The sequence below is a fragment of the Narcine bancroftii genome, chromosome 1, assembly GCF_036971445.1.
Source record: "Narcine bancroftii isolate sNarBan1 chromosome 1, sNarBan1.hap1, whole genome shotgun sequence".
In the NCBI taxonomy this organism is placed as follows: Eukaryota; Metazoa; Chordata; class Chondrichthyes; order Torpediniformes; family Narcinidae; genus Narcine; species Narcine bancroftii.
In genome coordinates, this window is record NC_091469.1 from 22377814 (window position 1) to 22405416 (window position 27603).

The 27603-nt window shown below is 39.3% G+C and overlaps 2 protein-coding genes across 6 annotated transcripts in view; one reads left to right on the forward strand and one right to left on the reverse strand.

The window, feature by feature from the left end:
* LOC138755587 (hemogen-like) overlaps nt 1-25801 on the reverse strand; it is a 94136-nt gene extending 68335 nt beyond the window's left edge. Inside the window, exons 1-2 of one of the 4 annotated variants that reach the window (XM_069921861.1) lie at nt 25558-25798; nt 25339-25432 (exon numbers count right to left, since the gene is read on the reverse strand). In XM_069921861.1, coding sequence (XP_069777962.1) covers nt 25339-25432; nt 25558-25587 — 124 coding nt within the window. In that variant the 5' untranslated portion in view covers nt 25588-25798. Of the gene's footprint in view, nt 1-25338; nt 25433-25557 lie in introns of all 4 variants that reach the window. The other 3 variants (XR_011352407.1, XM_069921843.1, XM_069921851.1) reach the window with 3 other exon arrangements.
* The window catches only part of anp32b (acidic (leucine-rich) nuclear phosphoprotein 32 family, member B), a 63803-nt gene continuing 36242 nt past the window's right edge, over nt 43-27603 (forward strand). Inside the window, exon 1 of one of the 2 annotated variants that reach the window (XM_069921912.1) lies at nt 43-147. In XM_069921912.1, coding sequence (XP_069778013.1) covers nt 112-147 — 36 coding nt within the window. In that variant the 5' untranslated portion in view covers nt 43-111. Of the gene's footprint in view, nt 148-6454; nt 6665-27603 lie in introns of those variants that run through there. The other variant, XM_069921901.1, reaches the window with a different exon arrangement.

Below are 27603 nucleotides of genomic sequence, written 5' to 3' on the forward strand. Positions count from 1 at the left end.
AGGAGATGGCGGTTGCTGGAGGTTTTTGGAAAGTAGGTCATTTTAGTATCGTTGAGCAAATTAATGTCTTAAAACCCACACATCTGCGCTTTTGTCACCACAGATTCAGCAATGCCAGTTTTCTTCTGGTTGGCCATCCAACTTCAGGTTAGTAAACTACGTTCCTCTGAGCCCCCCCCCCCCCCCCCCCACCAAATCCCAGCCCAAGATCGTTTCATCAACCATCTCCAGGCTTGCTGGTTTAAATACCTCCCACTCAACATCTCCCACCTGATTTGTTTTCATGAACAAATCTCAGAAAGTCTTCCCCCTTGATGTATAAACTCCTCCAGCCTAACATGGCACTCAGTATCTCTGAGTTACATTCCTTCCATAAGTTTTCTTGTGCATGGTCCACTCCCAAGGCCTTCCAAATAGTAAGTTTACAGATGGTGAGAAAGCCTCATTCACCTTTACAATTTAAATTTCCATGGAGTGGGTCAAATATCATCCATTCCATTCACTCCAAATATACAGCTGTAGTTGAGTTATGCACATTAAGCCTACAATGACGTTGTCCTAACCAGATCAATTTTTCCAGTATAAAGCAGTGGATTATTTTGATACCACCCAGATGAACTTTGAAGAGATTTGCTACAATATCATTTGTACCAGTTATTGTACTGATTGAAAACATATTTTAACAAGTTTTTAAAAATTTATCAACAAAATTTATTGCAGATAGAATTGGGTTCATTGTCAAATGTTACTGCATGGTTTTGAAATCATTCAATTTTATGTTGGTTTTGAATAAAACTGTGTTTTACTCACCTTAACGGGTTACAATGAATGGGTCAAGTTTATTGTTCATTCTTAAAAACCTCTCATGCTAATTATTAGGTCAGCAAAATGCTTTTCAATCTTCTTCAGCATGATGCTGAACCAAGCCACGAAAGACCCCAACAATGAAGACGCTGTTTACATCCGGTACCGCACGGATGGCAGTCTCTTCAATCTGAGGCGCCTGCAAGCTCACACCAAGACACAAGAGAAACTTGTCCGTGAACTACTCTTTGCAGACGATGCCGCTTTAGTTGCCCATTCAGAGCCAGCTCTTCAGCGCTTGACGTCCTGCTTTGCAGAAACTGCCAAAATGTTTGGCCTGGAAGTCAGCCTGAAGAAAACTGAGGTCCTCCATCAGCCAGCTCCCCACCATGACTACCAGCCCCCCCACATCTCCTTCGGGCACACAAAACTCAAAACGGTCAACCAGTTTACCTATCTCGGCTGCACCATTTCATCAGATGCAAGGATCGACAATGAGATAGACAACAGACTCGCCAAGGCAAATAGCGCCTTTGGAAGACTACACAAAAGAGTCTGGAAAAACAACCAACTGAAAAACCTCACAAAGATAAGCGTATACAGAGCCGTTGTCATACCCACACTCCTGTTCGGCTCTGAATCATGGGTCCTCTACCGGCATCACCTACGGCTCCTAGAACGCTTCCACCAGCGTTGTCTCCGCTCCATCCTAAACATCCATTGGAGCGCTTTCATCCCTAACGTCGAAGTACTCGAGATGGCAGAGGTCAACAGCATCGAGTCCACGCTGCTGAAGATCCAGCTGCGCTGGGTGGGTCACGTCTCCAGAATGGAGGACCATCGCCTTCCCAAGATCGTGTTATATGGCGAGCTCTCCACTGGCCACCGTGACAGAGGTGCACCAAAGAAAAGGTACAAGGACTGCCTAAAGAAATCTCTTGGTGCCTGCCACATTGACCACCGCCAGTGGGCTGATATCGCCTCAAACCGTGCATCTTGGCGCCTCACAGTTTGGCGGGCAGCAACCTCCTTTGAAGAAGACCACAGAGCCCACCTCACTGACAAAAGGCAAAGGAGGAAAAACCCAACACCCAACCCCAACCAACCAATTTTCCCCTGCAGCCGCTGCAACCGTGTCTGCCTGTCCCGCATCGGACTTGTCAGCCACAAACGAGCCTGCAGCTGACGTGGACTTTTACCCCCTCCATAAATCTTCGTCCGCGAAGCCAAGCCAAAGAAAAGACAATGCTGGGAGTTGGAGTCTATTCAAAGTCTGCTAAGGTTTCTCCCTACAAGTGAAGGTGAATGGGCTGAAATAAAGAATAATTGAGATCATTAAACATTTTCATAGAAAATGAAAAAATGTAATTCCTAAATATTTCTGTATGAGCATTAGGATCTTTGAAGGAGTTCCTTTCAGTTTCAAAATGAATTCAACGTAACCTTGCCATTTATTTTACCACAAGTCAGTGAGCAGCAAGGGAAAGACCTTGAATTCAGCATAACCATGTTGCAATCTGTACATTAAAAGTTGTCCATGGTTGGTTAAGTTTTCTATCTGTAAGAATATGCATCTTATAAAAATGCATCTTTAAAAAGTAAACTATGTTTACTTAAATATATCAAGATATTTAAAAATGGTCAATTTACTATGATTATAATTCTCATGAGACACTGTAACTTCCAGATTTTTTTTGAACCAATGCTTATTTCTTACGTAATTCACTTTCACTAAAGTTAATTATTCCGCTAAAATCACTACTAACATACCAAATGAATTTTCCTGAAAGATTTGAAAATGAAGTTAGCATTTGAATTTGTAATGAGTGATCTGGTTTTAAAAACATTGAAACAATGTAGGATGGGTCCTTGATATTTAGTGAAAAAGAATGTATTAATTTATTGATAAGGCAGTAGACTCAAAGCCATCAAGGGACAGGATTCTAATCAGTAATCACATTTGTTGAGCAATTGATGAAGGAATACCAGTTTTTGGTTAGGCTTTGTTACAAAAGCTTAATTGAATGCAGCCATTCATCTCATCGAATCTGATCAACAATTTTTTTTCTTTCAAGTTTGAATTATTTTGATAACCCAGATTGTCTGTTTCCACCATCTTTCATAACCATTCTTGTTTTTAAAAAAACTGACATCCACCATTATTTTTATTGTATTGTACATCTATGTTCCCTTATTATGAAATTGTTTCTCTCCATTTATCCTACCTAAACTCTGTGATCTTTTTCCTCCTTTGCCAAATGAATTTGTTTTCATATATAACCTTTGTGATAGTACAGATTTTATCACCAATGTGTATATATGTACAGATTGTAGTGTAGGATGACTGTGATTGGCTGAGAGCGTAGCCACACCTACTGGCGGGTCTTAAAGGATTGCTCCTAGCCAGATCAGGTCATTCTGGACTGGTCGACCTACATGTGATATGCTCCAGTCTTTTAATTAATAAAAGCCTTGGTTTGGATCAACAAGTCTTTGGTTCTTTCGACGCGCTCTACAACCTTGTTGTTGAAATCCCTCCTTCTTGCACTGATGAAGCAAGCCTATGTTTCAGTTGCATATTTCTTGTTACCTGATTAAGAACCAACTTTATTGTCACTATGTAAATGTTTACAGCAAGGACATTCTGCTCTGTGTAAATAGAGCAAGCAGAGCTGCAACAATCAAGCACATTAATGATAAAAGGAAAGTAGCTTGCACTAATATATATGTTTTGCACTCTTGTATAAAAAGTCAGAAAGTTTACAAACTAAAATGAACATTTAGTTAAACAAACAAATTGCATTATTTGAGTATGTGAGGAGATTCACCCATGTTCCTCTCAATGCAAAATGAATAAATCTTCATGGTAAATTAGGAAATATTTATTTTAAAAACATCAATCATTAATTATTGATAAAACCATGTTGATATAGTACCTGTACATTAAAAATAATCAAAGGGGCCATGTTTATTAATTGGAGCAGAAAATGTTTCACTTGACTGAGAGTTGAGAAGACCAATTTGGACTAAGAAGTAATGATCTTTGGAAATCTCTTTAAAATAGGATGGTGAAAATCTTTTGACTAATATATTCAATAAAATACTGATAAATATTTAGATATTGAGAGAATCAAGAAGTTAGTACAAGAATGTAATACTGAAATTAAAGATGAAGCAAGATTGACAGAGCTAGGACTTTTCTCTTTGGAGTGATGAAGGATGAGAGGTGACTTAAAAGTGTGAGGCGTTTAGATATGGTGAATGTACAGCGTCTCTACAATAGCAACAATAACAAATACCAGTGGACAACTGTTTAAGGTGAGTGGAAAACTGTTAGGGGAGATGTCAAAAGTACAATTTTACTCAAAGTGTGGTGAGTGTCTGGAATGTATTGCTGGGGATGGGTATTTAATTTAGACATACTGCATGGTAACAGGCCATTTCAGCCTACAAGTTCATGCCACCCAATTTACCCCTAATTAACCTACACACCCCCCCCCCCCCCCCCAGTATGGAGGCAACCAGAGCCCCTGGAGAAAACCCACACAGACACAGGGAGAACGTACCAACTCCTTACAGACAATGGAAGTTTGAACCCAATCGCTGGTGCTTTAAAGGTCTTGCCCTCAGTGAAGTGAGATTGTCTTATTTTGCACCAACTTTTAGGGTTGGATGATATTGTAGCAAAGGCATTGTGTCATCAAAATGTTTACACTGGCTCCCACATTCACAAATTTATTATTACTCTAACTTGAAAGTTACTGTCACGTGTGACTTAACAAGATAATATTTCTACTAGGAAATTGTTATTCATGTAAAGGAGGATACATAAGAGCTCCAGTCTGATCAGTTGACTGGCATTAAGATTAGGCAAAAGCTGTTGCTTTTATTTGAAGATTAAGGTAACCAAAGTAGTCAAGTGTGATTTTAGAGCTACCGCAATTAATTCTAGTTATAGACTGATACATTATAATTTTCTGCATCAATTATATCTCACACCTCAAAAAATGCATAGAAATAAACCATAATTTTCTGATAGATGTTTTAGGTGTGGTGTAGATGTTGGCTCCTTTTTACATTCCACCTGGTTATGCACAAAATGAAGACCCTTTTGGATAGAATTGGGGGAAGTGTTGACAAAATTCCCTCTAGATCTGGGGAATTTGGCAGTTATAAAAGTTATCTTCTCCAAAAATAAATCTAAATTTATTTAAATTGTGTTGTCAGTAGCCAGGAAATGTATAGCAGTAATATGGGAATCTGATTCCCTACTTCACACTGATCATTGGATCATGGAATAGCAAAGTTGTATTCCCTTTGAGAAGATTGCTTATAGTCTTAGGAGTATGTTTGTTGAAATTTGGCAACCTTATTTAGATTACTTAAATACCCAGGTTGTATAATTTATTTTGATATTTGTCAATTATTGTACTCCTTATTAGAAATTTAATACTTTTAAAATAATTTGACTGAGATGTCAAACCTTGTTCCTGTTGCTTTTTCTTTTCTATTTTCTTTCTTTTTTAATCTCCCTTTAACTCCTGCTGTCTGTCCCCTTTTTCTTTTGAATCTGGAGAGGGGGTGCTGGGAGAAGAGGCACTCTTTTTTTTAAATTTCAGACCTTATGAATGTTTTCTATGATTTAACATTCAATGTATTATTGTTATTGTATTAATTGAGTCATATATGCTGCATTTTCTTAAAACTTAAATAAAATATTCAGAAAAAAATGGGATTTTAGAGAACCAAAATATTATGCACTTAATTGGAAAGAAGTATTTTCTGAACCAATTCTATGTGACCTTCAGATCCCTCTGAAATATCCCCCCTCTTACCTTAAACTTATGTCCTCCAGTTCTAGAATCATCTACCTTAGGTATAAAAGACTAAGCGTTTTTCTGCTCATACAGACTTTCTGAGGATTAACTGTCAGCTTTGAGGTTGAAACAAATTGGAATAAATGGAGCACAGTTCAAGACGCTCTGCAGGTCACTCATCTCAGAGTTTGAGGAGGTTGTATGTGCATGTCCTGCTCAAGAGAACTGAGTTCAGTAATCCATGATGACCAAGGAGGTGCTGCACTGCAGGAGGTTACCAGAGAAGATCCTCTGGTAATATTTTAAAGAAGAATGTTTTGGTCCAATATCCCTCAAGCAACGTTCATCAAGGTCATTACTACCTTCTTGACTGTGGATACAATTAGTTGACATTCCCACATTACAAACAGTAATGACACTTCAAATTTACTTCAATAGCTATAATATGCCTTGGGTCATGGAGTTACTGCAGTGTTTCTTCTTCTTTTAGAATAATGCATATTTTGGTTGCCGGAATTGTCCAGGGAAAATTTTACACTAATAAGTGGTTGAAGATGTAAATTTAGCACAATTTACGTGCAATTATTGGTGCAAAAATCACCAGTTTTGGACATTGGAAACTTCTTCATCCCGACCACTCCTCACCCCCAACATAAACATTCAAGGTCATTATGTCGTGTTTAAAGATATCTTTGGGAGGATTTGATAACGAAGAGGATGTTATTGCAGCGTTAACTTTTAATGCTGTAGCGCGATTTTGAAAGGGCATACTTTAACAGGATGATGTGGATGCTTTGCTTGTCATCCATCGGTGGCAGCAGTGAGTCTTCTGTATTTTCCATTTCCACCCATGGTTCCCTCGTTCGTTCTCAGCACTGTTTGCTGGTTGGCGCGGGTAGAGAAACTGGCGTTTGCCGTAGATCGTCAAGACTGACTTCTTGCTTAGATTTTAAAAATTCATAATCTTAGACCATTTAATTTTTTTAAAAATGGACATGAAAAAGAGAATCCATTTGGAACTGCGGAACAGAACGCCGTGTGATGTAAGCTTCCTCCCTCTTCCTTCTTGTAACTAACATGTTTTGGGTGTTAGTTTTGTTGGCGTTACTTTAACAATATTAAGGTAGTCGTGACCCTTTAGTGACCACATGGTTTACAATTTATTTATTTTGTAGCGGGACGATAAATTTGGAAAAATAAGGTTATAAAGAAGGAGAGATTTTAAACAAAATAGAAACATAGATGTATGCATTTGTTTAAGTATCAAAAGAGTGAGACGGGAGTTGTTGCTGCGTTGCAATTAACTGTTTAAAAGCTGGGGGTTTTTTGAGAAGCGGAATTAATGGTAACTTTATGTTGGAAGGGGGTGTGTTTCTCCTCTCAGGACGTGGAGGGATGAAGGAGACATCGTCTCTATCTCTGGAATTTTTTTGTAAGACTGGAAGCCATATTTGTAACATACAGTCAAGGCGCCCTTTTAAAGGGAGCGTGGGGAGGGGGGTTAATCTCCATGGAGTTGTATTTTTATATTTTCAATTTAGTCATCTACTAGCCTTGGATGTATTTTCTGGATCAATTACACTACAATAACCATGTAGGCATCTTCCTTTATTCTAATATTTGTGACAAGGATCAAATATTAAATATATCAAAGGATAAAGTGCTACAATTTTAAGCAACCCAATATCGCACGATTGCTGGGCTGACGACAAGTTTATAGTTTAGTTTATTCAATTTGAGTCAAATTAGTTGCAAAAGGTAAATTTGCTCAGTAAACTTGGGGGGTGGGGAGGAAGAATTACAGTAGCTTTCCATTGAGCAAAAGAAACATCGGTCCACTGCTTCCCGCCACGCGCAATGTTGGTTTTCCGAAGGTGTCATGCTCCGGCAGAACATTTCCCTTTAGCAAAATCCGACTACAGAGCTGACCCGAGAGTTATCATTAAAATGATTCCTTTTTATCAAATATTTGCTTTGCCAAATGACCCGTTGTAGGTGGGTGTTGGGTGAAAGATCCTCCAGCTTGATACTTCGCCATGTTGGTGGCACGTTTTCTACCCGAGCGGCACTTTAATGACTCAATTTACTAAACTAATATACGGCTGCAGAAGTTTCCTGGAATCCAATTAATTCGTTAGAAGAGGATGTATATAGCTTTAAAACGAAGTGTACGCGGCTGTTGCGGTGAAACGGCTCGTCTTTGCGCTCCTTATCCGGTCTGGAGTGGAGGCGACCAGGCTCCAGGTGCCTTTTGAAACGGCCGAGTGACTCGCGCGACATTGTAATCCGGGCATTGATCGGTTTCCCACCCCTCCACACACATCAACTACTGTCGGAACGCACCGCTGGCTCTTGTACTACATTACGTTCCGAAATGGAACCTTAAAGCGCCACCAAAGTATCCGTAGAGCGAAATGTATCCATTCTACAAATGACGCCGCGTTCTAATCATTAGAAAGGAAGTGGGATGAGGGAGAAGGGGTGACGTCATTGGACAGTGCACCCATCACTCGGGTAGGCGAAGAAACTTTTTTTAAAATAAATTACCTTTTGTGTTCTTTTAAGTTTTTTTTTTAAAAAACTCTTCCCTCCCCAAAATTCTCTAGAAGTTTGCCTGGTTGAAAGCAAATTAATATGAAGTGGATATAGGAAATGTGGGAGTGCAAAGTAGAATAGCCCAGCGTCTGAAAAAAACGATGTTAACTTCTGTGAGTTATTTTTTTAATGGGTTATGGTTTCGTTCCATCCCAGAATGACTGGATACTAGGTTATTCACAGTCACGTATCACCGATGATCCTGTTGATGTAGGATTTTTGGGCCTGATTAGTTTTATAGGTTATAATCAACAAATAAAATCCCGCAGATGCTACAAATTTGACATGAAAACAAAATTGCTGGAATCAGCAGGTCAGAGTATCCCTGAAAAAAAACCAGTTAATAATTAAGCCTCCTTTCGGCGCTCTGATGAAAGGTCATAAAATCATCGAATGGTGCAACACAGAAGTAGGCTGTACGACCCCTTATGTTCATGACAACAATACTTTATCCACATTATTGTCTATCGCTTTTATGCTTTGGCTCCTAGATGAAACTTAAGGCTGTTGCACTTTCTGTTTTTATTTCTGAATATCATCAGGGGGCCAAGCTGTGGAATTTCCCCCCTCAGAAAGAAACCTCCATTTTTCCCTCTTTTAAAATATTCAATTATATCAGTTTTTAGGTGCATGCTTTTGGCAGCTGTCTTCATGTATATGTTTACAAAGATACTGCTAAATTTCACCCAACATGCCAATGAAGTGCTTTGGGATGTATTGCAACATGCAGGATGCTTTGATGATAATGATTTTATTGTCCTAGATAATGTACATATGCTTCAAAATTCACACTTCCTGCAGCCAAACAGGTACTTGGTGGGGGGGAAAAAACCTCCAATAATATACATTGAATGATCAGACAGAAGGAGATACCTATAAAAAGTAGATAATAAATATTCACAGTTACATTAGTGCAATAAAAAATGGCATTTCTATTGTACAGAAAATCTGCAGATGCTGGGGTCAAGTGCAATACACAAAAGTGCTGAAGAAACTCAGTAGGAAACACAGCGTCCAGAGGAATTAAAAGGTAACCAACATTTCAGGTCTGGACATGTGTCATGAAGGGCTGAAATATTGGTTATCCTTTACTTCCTCTGGATTCTGCATGACCCGATGAGTTTATTCAGCACATTTATGTATTGCAATTAATGTTTTGGGCCTGAACCCTTGAAGATCTGGAAAAACAGGTAGATGCCTGAATAAAAAATGTGCAGGGAGGGGCACATAATAAGTTGATACAGGTGGGAGGGTAGAAGAGAAAGAAGCTGAGAAATGATAAGGGAGAGCTCAGAGGGCTAAAAAAAAGTAATTCTTTGGTAGGAGAAAGGAGGGAAGGGGTGGTGAGCTAGATGAAAAGAGAAACAGGGGAAGAAGGTTAATAGAAATTAGAAATTGATATTGATGCTGTCAGGTTGGAGACTGTTGAGATGGAATATTAGGTGTTTCTCCAATTTGTGGATAGCCTCCATTTGGCAGTATATGAGGTCATGGGGAGACATGTCAATGTGGCAGTGATGTGGAGAATTAAAATTGTGGGCCACTCAGAGATCCTTACTATCAGCAGACAGAGAGAAAATGCTGGACCAAATTATCTCTCCGTCTGCATCCAGTTTCCCTGATGTAAAGGAAGCCACATCGGGAGCCCCAGATGTGTTGCTTCCCTTGAAAAGGATTATTTGTGCTCCTTAAACCAACAGAGAGGTGAGAAACAACAAGGTGACTGAGTATTAAGGCAACAATGTTAAACATGGAAGATACATTGATGAGATGTAACAAGTTTCTGAACAGTTTTTCCTGTATTGTGAATAACTTGATATGAGATAACTGACACTATGTAAAAGTTTGTATATATCTTACTCAATAGGATTTGAATTATGATTGTAAAGTTTGGAACAGGTTTTGGTCTTGTACATAATTTAATGCGAATAAAGTTTATTGTTTGTGGGGGGGGGGGGAATTTGTGCATTGAGGTATATAATGCTACACTCCAGACAGAAAGCACATCAGACTCTATGAAGTAGGGCATCATCATCCTCATCCACAAAAAGAAGGGGGAGGAAGATATCAGAATTGGAGACCTATTTCATTGCTAAATGTGGACTATAAAGTCCTGTCCAAGGCCTTTGCCAATTGAGTCACGTCTGCTCTGGGACAGGTGATTTACTTTGACCAGACCTGCGCTGTTCCGGGCAAGAAGATCTCTGACAGCCTCACGCTGCTCATGGACACCATCGCCTACGTACAGGACAAGTGGATGGTCAGCCTAGACCAGGAGAAGGCTTTTGACTGGATTTTGCACACAAACATGATGGATGTACTCTCCAAAATAGGCTTTGAGGAGGGAATTTGGAATTGGATTAAACTGCTCTACACAGACTTTTGTAGTGGGGATTTGTTACGGCATGGACTAGTAGGGCCGAACTGGCCTGTTCTGTGCTGTAAGTGGTTATATATGGTTATATAATGGGTGCAAAACAGATAGCTTTCCCATTAAGTCTGGAGTTAGGCAAGGCTGCCCTCTGTCTCCAGTCTTATTTGTGTGTTGTGTAGGGTTCTTTGCTGAAGCCATCAGGAAGGACGAGGGCAAAAGAGGAGTGAAGTTGCCAGGCAATGGAGGCATCCAGGTTAAGACCTTCCAGTTCATGGATGACGTCGTGGTCTTCTTTATTGATATACAATTGGTCTGGAGACTGACCAGTATTTGGGGGCAATTTGAGTCCACATCAGGCGCCAGGGTTAACCAAAAGAAGAGTGATGCAATGCAGTTCCATAAATGGCCCGACCAGTTCTTTGCCGAATGCAGATTCACATGGAGAGTGTGGAGAGGGACGCAGGGGACTCTGTCATGTTTCATGCCCAGCAGCAACATGACAGAGGACTTTATGAACTGTTCCCAGGTTCGCACTCTTGAGTCCAACATCCAGAACTGTTGGAAGACCATCAACTCGGTGAAGGATGCCCTTTGGTCAGCCCAAAACCTGTTGGTCTTTCAGCACACTGAGATGTCAGTCTGGGAATGCTGCTGACTGGCATATTCCAGGCTGCATGACTACATGCTGAGGCTCGGTGCAGCCAATGCGAGGACACAGTGGGGAGGGAGCATGGTTTAGAGACCTCCCATTAACAGGTTGTCACTGAGGGGAAGCCCTTCAATCAACCAACAGTAGAGAGGGAGAAAAAAAAAGTGCCACAGTGGTGGGACTGAGTATTAAGGCAACAAAGTACATTGATAACAGATATTATATAAAATGTTTATGAACAGTTTTTCCTGTACTGTTTTAAAAAAACTTATTCAATATGAGATGACTAACACCACATAAACTTTGAACAGTTTTGTAAATAACTTATTCAATATGACTGAAACTACAAATGTAAAGTCTTGGAACAGTTTTTTTTTCCTCTGTATTGTATATAATTTATTGCGAATAATGTTTATTTTTGAAAAAAAGTTTTGTTTCACGTGCCTTAGTTGCAAAATAAAAATTTGTGCCCTGAATAGTGGTGAGGGAGGAGGTGTGTGTGCATTGTAACACTTCTTGCAATCACAAGGGTACATACCAAGCGGGCAATTAGTGGGAAGAGATGAGTGGATGAGGGTGATGCGAAGAGAATGATCTTTGTAGGGAGGGGAGAAGAAGATGTGCCTGAAGATGGGATCCATTTGTAGGTGGTGGAAATTGCAGGGAATAATGGGTTGAATGCAGAGGCTGGAGGGGCTCAGGGCAAATGTGTGGGAAATGGAGATGAGGACAGGATTAATTGCAGTAGAAGGGAAACCATGTTTTCTGAAGGACGAGGACATCTCAGATGTTCTGGAATGGAAGTTACTTACCCTTAGAGCAGATGTGGTGAAGACAGAGGAATTGAGAGAAAGGATAGAATTCTTACAGGAGACAGGGTAGGAAGAGGTGCAGTTGAGATAGTTGGGAGTTGGTGGGTGTATAAGAAGGTGACATTTTGACTCCCAAAATGGAGTCAGAGAAATTGAGAATGGGGAGAGAGTTGCCAGAAGTGGATTAAGTGAATTCGAGGTCGGGGTGAAAGTTTGAAGCAAAGAGGCTGAAGTTGACAAGCTCATCAAGGGTGCAGGAGGTAGCACCAATGTAATTAGTGTAATAGAGGAGGAGTTGAGGAGCATTGCCTGTGCAGGCTTTCAGCATAGATTGCTCTACCACCCAACAAAAGACAGGGATAGCTGGGATCCCCATGGCTACACCTCTGACTTGAAAAAAATAGGATAAGGAGAAGTTATTGAAGGTGAGTGCAAGTTCTGCCAGGATGAGGAGGATAGTGGTGGAGGGGGACTCATTAGGTCTGTAATTAAGGAAGAAACTAAGAGCCTTTAGACCTCTTTTATGGGGATGGAAGTATATAAGGGCAGATCCATGGTGAAACAGCCCAGGAAACTGAAATTTATTGCAATGATGAAGGACATGTGACATATTCTGGCTATGGATGGGAAGGGAATGACCGAAGGGGCTCAAAATAGGAGTTAAAGTACGATGATACAGGTTGCAGGGGGAAGATCAGGCATAGACAATGAGTCTACTGGGGCAGTTCAATTGTGGATCTTTGCTGGGAGATTGAAGTGGGCAGTGAGGGGTTAGGAAACAAGGAGGTTGGATGCTGTGGAAGGGAGATGATTGAAGTGATGAAGTCTGTGATGGTGTAGGTTCCTGTTCAAGGGGCAAGTAAGAAGAGGTGTCTGAGAGCTGTTGTCTGGCCTTGGCAAGGTAGAGGGCAGTGCATCAGACTACAATAGCATCACCCTTGTCTGCAGGTTTGATAGTTAGGTTGGAGATAATTAAGAGATGTGCATTCTGAATAGGTGAGATGGGAATAGGTGAAGTCGAGACAATGTCTTGACAGCAGTTGGAAATGAAATGATCTAGAGCAGGCAGAAGGCCAGAATAAGGTGTCCAAGAAAAGGAAGAAGGGGCCCTCAGTGGTGGGAGAAGAATCCTTGTTTTTTTTTTTTTTTTTTTAAATTTTTTATTTTTCACACCATAAATCACAATAGCCATGATATACACTTTTTCTTTTCCACACATTTACAGTGACTTTTTCTCCCTCCCCCCTCCCTCCTCCCAAGCCACCCCCCCATCCCTCCCCCCTCTCATCCATTTTAGTTATACAATCTAGGTTGCATTAATTCAGTTAGACAATGTTGTCATTCAACAAAAATACACCAGAAATTCTACTGAGTCCATTTTTTTCTTCTCTTCTCCTTCCATCAACTTAGGTAATGTTTGTTCCCGGTAGGTTTTCGCTATTGTATTTAATGTAAGGCTCCCATACTTGTTCGAATATTTCGATATTATTTCTTAAACTATATGTTATTTTTTCTAATGGAATACATTTATTCATTTCTATATACCATTGTTGTATTTTCAAATTATCTTCCAATTTCCAGGTTGACATAATACATTTTTTTGCTACAGCTAGGGCTATCTTAACAAATCTTTTTTGTGCATCCTCCAAGTCAATTCCAAATTCTTTATTTTTTATGTTACTTAGGAGAAAGATCTCTGGATTCTTTGGTATATTGTTTTCTGTTATTTTATTTAATATCTGATTGAGATCATCCCAAAATTTTTCTACTCTCTCACATGTCCAGATTGCATGAATTGTTGTTCCCCTTTCTTTTTTACATCGAAAACATCTATCAGATACTGTTGGGTCCCATTTATTTAACTTTTGCGGTGTGATGTATAGTCTGTGTAACCAATTATATTGTATCATACGCAGCCTCGTATTTATTGTATTTCTCATCGTTCCAGAGCATAACTTCTCCCATGTTTCCTTTTTTATCTTTATATTTAAATCTTGTTCCCATTTTTGTTTAGTTTTACCATTTGTTTCCTCATTTTCCTTTTCTTGCAGTTTAATATACATATTTTTTATAAATCTTTTGATTAACATTGTATCTGTAATCACATATTCAAGGTTACTTCCCTCTGGTAAACTCAAGTTGCTTCCTAATTTATCTTTCAAGTAGGATCTCAGTTGGTAATATGCCAGCGCTGTATCTCCCGTTATATTGTACTTATCTCTCATTTGTTCAAAGGATAAGAATCTACTTCCTGAAAAACAATTTTCTATTCTTTTAATCCCTTTTTTTTCCCATTTTCTAAAGGCAAGGTTGTCTATTGTAAAAGGGAGTAGCTTATTTTGCGTCAATATTAGTTTTGGTATTTGGTAATTTATTTTATTTCTTTCTACATGTATCTTCTTCCATATATTGAGGAGATGGTGTAATACTGGAGAAGTTCTATGTTGTACCAATTTTTCGTCCCATTTATATAATATGTGTTCAGGTATCTTTTCCCCTATTTTATCTAATTCTAGTCTCGTCCAGTCTGGTTTTTCCCTTGTTTGATAAAAATCTGATAGGTACCTTAATTGTGCGGCTCTATAATAATTTTTGAAGTTTGGCAATTGTAAGCCTCCTTGTTTATACCATTCTGTTAATTTGTCTAGTGCTATCCTCGGTTTCCCCCCTCTCCATAAAAATCTCCTTATTATTTTCTTTAACTCTTTGAAGAATTTTTCTGTCAGTTGTATTGGCAATGCCTGAAATAAGTATAGTATCCTTGGAAAAATGTTCATTTTAATACAGTTTATCCTTCCTATCAGTGTTAGTGGTAGCTCTTTCCAATGCTCTAAATCGTCCTGTAGTTTTTTCATTAGTGGATTGTAATTGAGTTTATATAATTGGCCTAGATTTTTGTTTATTTGCACACCTAGGTATCTTATTGCCTGCGTTTGCCATCTGAATGGGGATTCCTCCTTAAATTTTGAGAAATCCGCGTTATTCATAGGCATTGCTTCACTTTTATTTACGTTTATCTTGTATCCCGACACTTCTCCATATTCCTTCAATTTCTTATATAGTTCTTTTATTGATAGTTCTGGTTCTGTTAAGTACACTATCACATCATCCGCAAACAGACTGATTTTATATTCCCTGTCTTTTATTTTTATTCCTTTTATATTATTATCTCTTCTTATCGATTCTGCTAGTGGTTCTATAGCTAGCGCAAACAATAATGGTGATAGTGGGCATCCCTGCCGCGTTGACCTGCTTAAGTTAAATTGCTTTGATACATGTCCATTTACTGTCACTTTCGCTAACGGTCCCTTATATAATGCTTTAATCCAATTAATATACTTCTCCGGTAAACTGAATTTTTGCAATACTTTGAACAAGTAATTCCATTCTACTCTGTCGAAGGCCTTCTCTGCGTCTAAAGCAACTGCTACTGCCGGTGCTTTATTTCCTTCTACTGCATGAATTAAGTTAATAAATTTACAAATATTGTCTGTTGTGCGTCTTTTTTTGATAAATCCAGTTTGGTCTAAATTTACCATTTTCGGTACCTGTTCTGCTAATCTGTTCGCTAATAGTTTAGCTATTATCTTATAATCTGTGTTTAGCAAAGATATTGGTCTATATGACGCTGGTGAGAGTGGATCTTTCCCTTGTTTTAGTATCACTGTAATTATTGCTGTTTTACATGAATCTGGTAAGTTTTGTGTCTCATCAATCTGGTTGATTACATCCAGGAGGGGCGGTATTATTAGGTCTTTAAATGTTTTGTAGAATTCTATTGGGAGTCCATCCTCTCCTGGTGTCTTATTATTTGGTAAATTTTTTATTATCTCTTGTATTTCTACTGTTCCAAATGGTTCTGTTAATTTATTTTGTTCCTCTATTTGTAGTTTTGGTAGTTCGATTTTAGTCAAAAATTCATCTATTTTCCCTTCTTTCCCTTCGTTTTCGGTTCGGTATAATTGTTCATAGAATTCTCTGAAGTTTTCCTTAATTTCTTTTGGATTATATGTAATTTGTTTGTCTTTTTTCCTTGTTGCCAATACCGTTTTCTTAGTTTGCTCTGTCTTAAGCTGCCATGCTAGGATTTTGTGTGTTTTTTCCCCTAGTTCATAATATTTCTGTTTTGTCTTCATTATATTCTTCTCCACCTTATATGTTTGTAATGTTTCATATTTTATTTTTTTATCCGCCAATTCTCTTCTTTTGGTTGTATCTTCCTTTATTGCTAATTTTTTTTCTATGTTTATTATTTCCCTTTCCAACTGCTCTGTTTCCTGATTATAGTCCTTCTTCATCTTGGTTGCATAACTTATTATTTGCCCTCTAATGAATGCTTTCATTGCGTCCCATAGTATAAACTTATCTTCCACTGATTCCGTATTTACTTCAAAGTACATTTTTAATTGTTTTTCAATAAATTCTCTAAAATCCTGTCTTTTAAGTAGCATGGGGTTTAATCTCCATCTATACATTCTTGGAGGGATGTCTTCTAGCTCTATTGCCAATAACAGGGGTGAGTGGTCCGATAATAGTCTAGCTTTATATTCCGTTTTCCTAACTCTCCCTTGTATGTGGGCTGATAACAGGAATAGGTCTATCCTTGAGTATGTTTTATGTCTAGTCGAGTAGTATGAGTATTCCTTTTCTTTTGGGTTTTGTTTCCTCCATATGTCCACAAGTTTCATTTCTTGCATTGATTTAATTATAAATTTGGTTACTTTGTTCTTCCTGTTAATTTTTTTCCCCGTTTTATCCATATTTGGATCCAAATTCAGATTGAAATCCCCTCCTATTAGTATGTTCCCTTGCGTATTAGCTACCTTCAAAAAGATATCTTGCATAAACTTTTGATCTTCTTCGTTAGGTGAATATATATTAAGTAGATTCCAAAGCTCTGAATATATCTGACATTTTATCATAACATATCTCCCTGCTGGATCTATTATTTCCTCTTCTATTTTAAATGGCACATTTTTGCTAATTAATATAGCCACTCCTCTTGCTTTTGAATTATACGATGCTGCTGTTACATGTCCTACCCAATCTCTCTTTAATTTCTTGTGCTCCAATTCAGTTAAATGTGTTTCTTGGACAAATGCTATATCTATTTTTTCCTTTTTCAGTAAATTTAGTAGTTTCTTCCTTTTAATTTGGTTATGTATTCCATTAATATTTAGAGTCATATAGTTCAGCGTAGCCATTTTATATTTTGTTTATCTTCTCTTTCCGTTTTTCCATCATTACCTTTCCTCCTTTTCCATTTCTGTTTTCTTATTTTCAACTCTTTACCAGACAACATTCCTACAACATCCAACATTTTCCTTATTCTCCTATTTCTATCTTCTTTATCCCCAATCTCCCCTTCCCCTCCTGAGTTGCCCTTTATCCCTTGTCGGACAACCACATCTCCCCTCTCCATTTGGATTTGCGAATCCACTCGCAAGCGTCAACTGATTTTGCAGTGACCGCTCTTTTCCCCCCACCCAGCCCCCCCCAGAAAAGATTTCGTTTTTTATATGTCACAAAGGTCACTCTTTTAGTTCCCTCCTTATTCTCTCTATTCCATTACCTTCCCTTATTAATTCTTGTCTATACTTTCTATGTTTTCCTCTAATTACAGATACTTTCACATATGCCCGTTGTCTCTATTCACTCTTATACCTCTTTACCCGCATACATATCAATCGTGGTCATTTTGAGAAGAATCCTTGTTGAAGTAGGCACGGAGATGGTGAAAGGGGAGTTAGGTACCATTGTATGTGCAGAACCTGTTGAGGTGTGGGTGAAGGAAGTCAAAGGTAAGGCCTCTACTGAGGACAAAGTGTTCCATCTTGCAGACAGAAAAGTTGGAGGGGACAGTAAAGACTCAGCAGGGGTTTGAGTTTGGGTCATTCAAGAGGAGGGTGATCAGAATGGGGTCAAGGGTTCAGAGGTCAATGAGAGGAGTTGGAGGATTGGGGAAAAGTGAGGAGGTCTGGGGAGGGGGATGATTCAGGCATCTACCTGTTTTACCAGATTCCCGATGAAGGGCTTAACCTTTTAACTCCTTTGGATGCTGCATGACCTGCTGTTACTCCAGCACTTATTAGTTTTTCTGGTTTATGGTTAAGGTAGTAAAGGGGGATCGAAGTCACTGATAGCTGTTGGGGAAAATAAAACTGTTTTTGAACCGAGGTGCTGGTCTTCAAGCACCAAAGATAACGGTGAGAGGACATTGTGACCAGGGTGATGGGTCCTTTATGACGTTGGCTGCCTACTTGAGGCAGCAACTCACATAGATGTCTTCAATAGACAGGTTTTATTCTTTTTTCTCTCCTCTCTCAACTCCACATTAGTCATATAGCCAAGAAGTGAGTCTTTCAGCCCAACTTCTCCATACTGATCAAGTTGTCCATCTGAGCTACTCACACGCTGCATTTGGCCTATATCACTCTCATTCTTTCCTATCCACATCTTGTTCAAATGTCTTCTCAATGTCCTAATTGTATCCACCTCTACCACTTTGGCAGTTTGTTCCTAATACACTCCACCCTCTATGATGGAAAAAGTTGCCTCTCGTGTCCCTTTTAAATCTTTTCTCCTTTGCCTTAAACCTATGCCCTGTAAGTTTTTTACCCTGGGAAAATCCTTGCCCCTCATTATTTTGTGTATCTTATAGTCAGCCCTCAACCTTCTATACTCCAAGACTAAAAGTCCTTGCCTACCCTACCTCCCACTATAATCCAGCCCCCAATTCTCGTAACACATTGTGATTTGTTTTGCACTGTTTTCAGTTTAATGACCTTTCCTATAGCAAGGTGACCAGAACTGAATGCAGTATTCCAAATGTGTCCTTACCAATGCCCTGAACAGTTGTACATGACGTCCCACCTCCTGTACTCGGTGCCCTGACTGATGAAGCCAAACACCTTCATCACCCTGCCTTGTTTTAAGCTTATTTTGCTCTTTTGGGCTACGAGCCCTTTAGTTTTGTCTTTCGAACCAGTTATACAAAGTCAACATTGAAATAGATTTGTACCTAAATTAATTTTTTCTCTGATTGCCTTAAATAGGTGGCTATGTACAACTCAAATGATATCCAGAGGAAGATAATAGTACTACTAATTTACACAGTGTGAAGCAAAATCCTTTTTAGGGGTATTTTTCATTGTTTGTGCGCAGAACTTCTGAATGCAATGCAGTATAAAATCTATATCTGCAGTACATAGCGTAACTAAAGCCCTTGTGTATAGATGACACCAGTAAATTCCATTCTTGGCTCTCAGTTAGCAGGTGGTGAAATTTGTCTTTCCCAGCACACCTGTGTATAAATGAAGATTGACAATCCAGTGCAGTACTGAAAGAGTACTGTGCTGTTGGAGCCACTTTCATTTTGAATTGGGCTTTTAAATGAAGTCTTATCTGTCCTCCTGTGTGAATTTTTAAGATTTCAGAGCATTCTTTCGAAGTAAGAGCAAATGATTAACTATGTGCCTTGCCAAAAATATCTTCCTCTGCTCTCATTCAAAGCAGTCGCCTGGCCATTGCTAATCGTGAGAGCTTGCTCCTTGTCAATTGGCTGCTACATTACCTGATGTTGCATTATTACTCTGGCTTAATTGGATGTCAAGCTCCATGACATGCCCGATGGTCACAAAAGATGTTCTTCACTGGAATTGTTCGGTAATATCCCTGTTTGTTATGTTAATGCATTTATAATGAGATGTGAATTTGCAGTAGTTTTGATACTAAATTATCCTCATTGCATTTGCCAATTCCCATGTTTTAAATATGTTGAATGGCACACTCTTTTTAATTCCTCATGTCATTAGATGTGGTACTGCTACAAAATGATTTATTTTTCCTGGTGCACAGCACTCTGCATAACTGGACTGGTGCCATGAATCTCCCTTGTATGCGCCCTGTGCTGACTTGAGGAGTATTAAAAAATGCAAGAAAAACCTCAAGAAAGAAATCAGGAAGGCTAAGACGTGAGGTTGCTCTGGCAGACAATGTGAAGGAAAATTCTAAGGTACAGTATAGTAAGAGCAAAAGGATAAAGTTGGTCCCCTTGAAAGTTGGCTTTGTATGGAGTCAAAAGAGATGGGAGAGGTCTTAAATGGGTTTTTTTTTCAGTATTCACTCAGGAAAAGGGCACAGTTGTGGGAAGTCAAGAAAGCAAGCGGTGAAGTCATGGAACCTATGCAGATGAAAGAGGAGGAAATGCTTGCTGTCTTAAAGCAAATAAGGGTGGATAAATCCCCAGGGTCTGACAAGATATTCTCTTGGACCTTGAGAGAGACGAATGTAGAAAATGCAGAGGCTCTGGAAAAAATATTTTAAATGTCCCTGGCCATGGGTGTGGTTCCAGAGGATTGGAGGGTAGTTCACGTTATTCTGTTGTTTAAAAAAAGCTCCAAAGGTAACCTTGGAAATTGTAGGTCAATGAGCCTGACATCAGTAATAGGTAAATTATTGGAAGATGTTCTTAGAGATTGAGTATACAATTATTTGGATAGCCATTTATTAGGGATAGTCAACATGGCTTTGTGCATGGTAGGTCATCTTTAACAAATCTTATGGCATTTTTCGAGGAGTTACCAGGAAAGTTGATGAAAGAAAGGCTGTGGATGTTGTCTGCATGGACTTTAGTAAGGCCTGTGGCAAGGACCCACATGGGAAGTTAGTCAGGAAGGATCAGTTGCCAAGTATTCATGGTGAAGTAGTGAACTGGATTTGACAATGGCTAGACAGGAGAATCCAGAGAGAAATGGTGGATGATTGCTTTTCTGTCTGGAGGCCTGTGACCAGAGGTGTGCCTCAAGGATCAGTGCTGGGACCATTGTTGTTTGTCATCTATATCAATGAGCTAGATGATAATGTAGAAAATTTGATCAGCAAGTTTGTTGATGACGCTAAGATTGGAGGTGTTGTAGACAACAAAGGAGGTTTTCAAAGCTTGTAGAGGGATCTGGACCAGCTGGAAAAATGGGCTGAAAAATGGCAGATGGAATTTAATGCAGACACATGTGAGGTGTTGCATTTTGGAAGGACAAACAAAGGTAGGATGTACACAGAAAATGAGGAGTGCGGAAGAACAGAGGGATCTGGGAAATCAGATACATAATTCCCTGAAAGTGGCAAAAAGAGAGCTTTTGGCATATTGGACTTCATAAATTGAGAACAGGAGTTGGAATGTTATGTTAAAGTTGTACAAGACATTGGTGAGGCCAAACTTGGAATATTGTGTGCAGTTTTGGTCACCTAACTACAGGAAAGATATCAATAAGATAAGAGTGCAGAGAAGATTTATTAGGGTGTTGCCTTAATTTCAGGAACTGAGTTACAGGGAAAGGTTAAAAAGGTTAGGACTTTATTCCCCGGAAAGTAGAAGAATGAGGGGAGATTTGATAGAGGTATTTAAAATTACATGGGGGATAGAATAAATGTAGATAGACTTTTTCCACTGAGGGTAGGTGAGATACAAACCAGAGGGCTTGGATTAAGGGTGAAAGAGGAAAAGTTTAGGAGGAACATGAGGGGGAACTTCTTCACGCAGAGAGTGGTGGGGGTGTAGAATGATCATCCATGTGAAGTGATGAGGAATTTGGACAGGTACATGGGATGGGTGGAGGTCAGTGGAACTAGGAAAAGAGATGGTTTGGCACAGTCTATAATACTAATTTAATGGCATCAAAAGCTAGTAAACCAATTTCAGGACCAGCAAGGCATGATGACAATGGAATGTTTTGTACTGTGATCTCTGGACTGAGACTTGAACCTGAAAAACTCCTAAATTTCATCAAATTGATGCTGCCTTCCTTGTAGATGAGTCAAAATGGAACACCATTCAGCAGTTCAAGCTTCCCTTATTCCTTACCAAAACTGACTTTTGCAAAAATTCTCTGATAATAAAATGGCTAGTGCTCTTCGTGTGATTTATAATAGTGACTGTAGTTAAAAACATGTAAAAAAATATGGCTTGGTCATCTGTAACTTTATTTGCCTTCTGACGATTGTCCAGTAGCAAATGTTCATTGTGCAGATCATACCACCAAATTGAACTCGAGGTGAAAAAAATGCTCACACGAAAAAGTAGGCCATTCGGCCCATCGAGTCTCCTCCACAAATCCTGGGCGAAACCATTCTCACATCTAGTTCCAAATTCTGGCCTTTTTCCCCATATCCCTTGATACCCTGACTAATGTATATCTGTCAATCTTTCCCCTTAAACTCCCCCAATGATCGGACCTCCATAGCTGTATGTGGCAATTGTAAGGTAAATGTGTAAGGAGTTACCCTGTGCAGGGCTGTAACAAGATGTGAATGCATCCTTGTACTTACAAGATAAGAGAGACATTGATGGATTGAGAGGCAGGAAGCTAGCAGGGAAAGGATAGCAACAGTTTTAGTCATTGGACAAGTAATGATATGATGATGTTCTAAGCACGTATCCAAGGGTATAAAAAATCACCATTTTGCTGATAACGGCAGAATGCATTCTCCGACTAACATTGTTAGTTGCAAGTGTTACAATCCGGTAATAAAGAACAAAGAACCCTGATTTCGACTCAGTCTGGTGTTTGTCTCACTCATTCATGAACAAAGCAGACCTAACACAATGAATTCCACAAATCCATGACCCTCTGGCTTAAAAAAAATAATTCTCCTTATCTCTGTTTTAAATGGATACTTTCTAATTCTAAAACTGTGCCTTTTATCCTGGATTCATCCACGAAGGGAAACATCTTATTCACATCTACTCTGTCCAATCCTTTCAGCATTCAAAATGTTTCTATGAGATCCCCTCCCATTCTTCTATACTCCAATGAATATAGTCCAAGAGCTGATAAATGTCTTCATATGTTAGCTCTTGCATTCCAAGAATCATCTTGAAAATCTTCTCTGTACTCTCTCCAACATCATTACATCCCTTCTAAGATAAGGGGCCCAAAACTGCACACACTACTCCAAATGAGGTCTCACCAGTGCCCCATAGAGCCTCATCAACACCTCTACTGTTATACACTATTCCTCTTGAAATGAATGCCAACACAGCATTCGCTTTCTTTACTGCCGATTGAACCTGGTGGTTAACTTTTAGATTTTCCTGGACGAGGACCGCCAAGTCCCTTTGCACTTCTGAATTTTGAATTTTCTCCCCATCCAAATAATAATCTGCCTGTTACCGTACATTTCTCAACATTGTATCTCATCTGCCATTTCTTTGCCCACTCTCCTAAGCTGTCCAAGTCTCTCTGCAACCTTTTGGTTTCTTCAACACTTCCTACTCCACCACCTATCTTAGTGTCATCTGCAAACTTGGTCACAAAACCATTCAATCCATAATCTAAATCATCAATATACATTGTAAAAAGAAGCAGCCCCCATGCTGACCCTTGCAGAACACCACTAGTAACCATCAACCAACCAGAACAAGACCCTTTATTCCCACCCTTTGCTTCCTCCACCAAATCTAATATCTTTCCTGTCATTCCATGGTCTCTCATCTTATTAAGCAGCCTCTTATATGGCACCTTATCAAAGGCCTTTTGAAAATCCAAATGCACTACATCCACAGCCTTTCCCTTGTCCATCCTACTTGAGATTTCCTCAAAAAATTCCATTTGGTTGGTCAGGCAGGATCTTCCCTTCATGAAACCGTGCTGGCTTGGACCTATCATGTCATGCATCACGAGGTATTTCATAACCTTGCCTTTAAGGATTGACTCCAATAGCTTTCTGACTACTGACTATAATTTCCTTTTTTCTTCCTCCCTCCTTTCTTAAACAGTGGAACTACATTTGTGACCTTTCGGTCCTCCGGAACCATGCCAGAGTCCATTGATTTCTGGAAAATCATTTTCAATGCCTCCACAATCTCCAAAACCATCTCCTTCAGAACCCATAGCTGCACCTCATCTGGTCTGGGAGACTTAACTATCTTTAGTCCATTTAGCCTACAAAGCACTATCTCTCCAGTAATCTTGACCATACTTAATTCTATTCCCTGAGACCTCTGACTATCAGGTATATTGCTATTGTCGTCTTCAGGTAAGACTGATGCTAAATACTTATTTAGTTCTTCGCTATCTCTTTGCTGCCCATTATAATTTCTCCAGCATCATTTTCAATCGGTCTTGTATCTATCCGTGTCTCTCTTTTATTCTTCAAAACTCTTAGTATCTTTTGTATATTATTTAACAATTTCCTTTCATAATTCATCTTTTCTTTCCTAATGACTTTCATTGACCCTTTCTGTAAGTTTTTAAAAGTTTCCCAGAACTCTGTTTTTCCAATAAATTTTGCTTCCTTGTATGCCTTCCTTTTTGCCTTTATTTTAGTCTTAACCTTTCTTGTTAGCCACATTTGTGGCATTTTGATGGATGTTTTGATCCAAAGCCCTTTATTGAGGCTGATTAAATATAGTCGAGAAGCTCGAGGCAGAAGAGAGGGATGATGTGGTGGGGCAGGGGCACCATATAGGTGAACCAGGTGAAGGTAAAACATGACCCACAGAGGCAAAAGATTTTCAGATGCCAGACAAGGGGAGGGAGAGAGAGGCAGGAAAAACAAAGTGGTCAGGTGGAGGAAGATGAAACACACATGGTGGGTTTCCTGCAGCAGATTATGTTTAGCTTCAGATTCTAGCATCTGCAGTCTCCTGTGTGTCTCCCATCTAGGCTTTCTATGAGAAATACTCTAGCTTCCCCCTGTCCTTGCACAACTGAAGTTCATCCACTCATCCCAAGAACCATTTTGTTAATCTTCTCCACCCTCTCCATTGTGAAGATTAGAGGTTATTGGACCCAATGAGTTGATAAGTCAAGCAAAGAAACAGCGATTTGAATTGTTCTTGTACAAGTGGCGATTAAGGCTACGTCAAATGTTAATTTTAAGTGTGTGATAGATATTTGTTGACTAGAGTTATTATTAGTATATGAACAGTATTCATCTCATCCAATCTCGGTCCTCCAAAGGTATTGCATGGTGCAAGTAGTAACTTCTGTTAAATGTGGTGATATCCATCGCCATGAATGGAGGGGAAAGGCAAGGGAATCACCATGATACACAGGGAGAGAAGCAGGTGCAAGATCTTCCTGAATACACAAACTGAACAGACTTTCTCATCTGTTGTCTTCGGACATTGATGGAATCCAGTCCTATAATCTCTTTCTTAATCCATCCAATCTCTTGGGAATGTAGAACAGTACAACACAGGCCCATAATGTCTGTACTGACCATAATGCCAATTTGAACAAATCCCATCTGTCTGCACATTGTTTAAATCCCTACATTCCCTACCTTTTTTGTGCCTCTCTAAATGCTTCTCAAATGCTGCTGTCGTATCTGCATCCATCACATCCCTGACAGTGTCTTCTCGGCCCTTTGCTATTCCCTGTGTAAAGTTACATTTTTTTAAAAAAACTTGCCTAACATTTCTTTAAACTCCTCCCCCCCCCCACCCCCCTCTTCCTCTACCACCACGAAAAAGCTATGCCTTTTAGTATTTGAAATTTTTACCTTGGGGCAAAATCTCTCATTATTTTGCATACTTTCAAAAGGTCATCCTCCCGACTCCAGAGAAAACAACCCAAGTTTGTTCAACCTCTTCTAACAGCTCGTACTCCGTAATCCAGGCAGCATCCTGATGAACCTCTTCTGCACTCTCTCCACCTCTCCGAAGCCTCCACATCCTTCCAGTAATGCTGTGACAAGAAAAGCACTCTGTACACCAAATATGGTCTTAATCAAAGGTTTACACAGATATAATATGCCTTCCCTACTTTATACTTAGTACCTGTACTGATGAAAAAGCAAGCATTTCCTCTCTATTTGCTTGTGTTGCCACTTTCAGGAAGCACCCCAAGGTCCCTCTGTGTATCAATGCTCCCAAGGTCCAGCCATTTACTGTATACTTTCCTCTTGCATTTGACCTTCCTCATTGCAACATTGAATACTTGCCTGGATAATTAGCCATTTCACCACCCATATTTTCAACTGATCTGTTTTTGACAGTTCTTCAAACTGCAATTTTTTCCTTGGTATCCTTCCTTATGTGGCCAGTTTTGGAAGCAGTTTTCTCAATGGGGGCCAACAGTGACTCTGCAGTTCTGTTTATTGTGAAACTGAATTATATATTTTTAAATGTAGACATATGGCACAGTTGCAGGAACTTCCAGCCCACAAACCCGTGCCCCCTAAATACACCAATTAACTGTACATTTTTGAAGGGTGGGAGGAAACACATGCAGGGACAGGGAGAACATACAAATTCATCACAGACAGCACCGGATACGAACCTGGGTTGCTGGCACAGTAAGTGTTGCGCTAACCCTGCACCAACCACACCTCCCCAAATTGAAACAATAGCTTTGAAAATTGACATTTCTTGTCTTGCATAAAGCTATTTTTATTTTGTATAACAAAATAATCCCACTATCTACTTTTCTTCATTAACACATTCTTTTACTGTACTTGGAATTTTTTTTCCCCACAGTTCTTTCCCCTTTTCTGTTTTATCCTACCCATGACTAAGTGGTTAGACACCATTGGATTGCTTTGGAAGTAACCACACGGTGGTTCTGATCTACTTGCTTATATGCATTAATAGCATGTATTTTGTACATTCTGGGGAACAGAGATTTGCCTTTGTATAGACTATTCAACATCTCGGGTTGTTTCAGAGTTCTTTGCAACCAGTGTAGTCACTGATGTAAAAATGAGAAATTGAGCAAAAGTAAGCTCTCAAAAAAGCAATGCGATACTGACCAGAACGTCTTTTTAATCGATGTTGATTGAAGGCTAAATATTGACCAAGACTTTGTTCAACTTTTGCATTCATTCTAGAAAGGGGAGGAGGCCTTGATTTGTCATCCTGTCCAAAGCACTGGCACTGTGGCCCTTCTACTGTTCCTTACTAGGAATACCAGTCAAGAGTATTGTGTTCGGATCATTGGCATGAGCATCCTTGCTTTTACTGTGCGCTGCCTGCAGCGTCACCACTGTTAATGTACGTCAATAAAACACTTTTTTTTCCTAGTTTGTACTAATACAGAGGTTGCAAAGAATGGAAGATCTTTCAGAGACCTGGGCATTATAACTCTTAAACTGATGTCTGAGTTGGAAGGAGGGGTTCTCTTGATGTTTTGTATTTTGTATGATTGTTGATTGTTAAATATTTTTCAAATGATAAATAAAATATTACAAAATAAATAGTCTGTTATTTTTCTTAAACATTTATCTGGTGATTTATGTTACGGTTGTTTGTAGAATCCTGTTGTGCACTTTAGCTTCTTGGTTTCCAGTGGTGCAACATTGATTATACTTTAAAATGTACTTTGTTGTCTGTCAACATGCTTTTGGATGAGCAAAGGGCATCAAGTATATTGCAAAAAAGGAAAGCTCCCTTTAGGTTTTGGGACGTAAAAAATATGTGGAATTTTGCAAGTGAACATTTGCACCATTCATGTTAATCGTTTGGTTGTTGACTTGTTTTAAATGCAATTTGCTGTGCCCCAAATTGGACTTTAAGGGTGACTGGTGGGAGTGTGGAGCATTCCTGTAGAA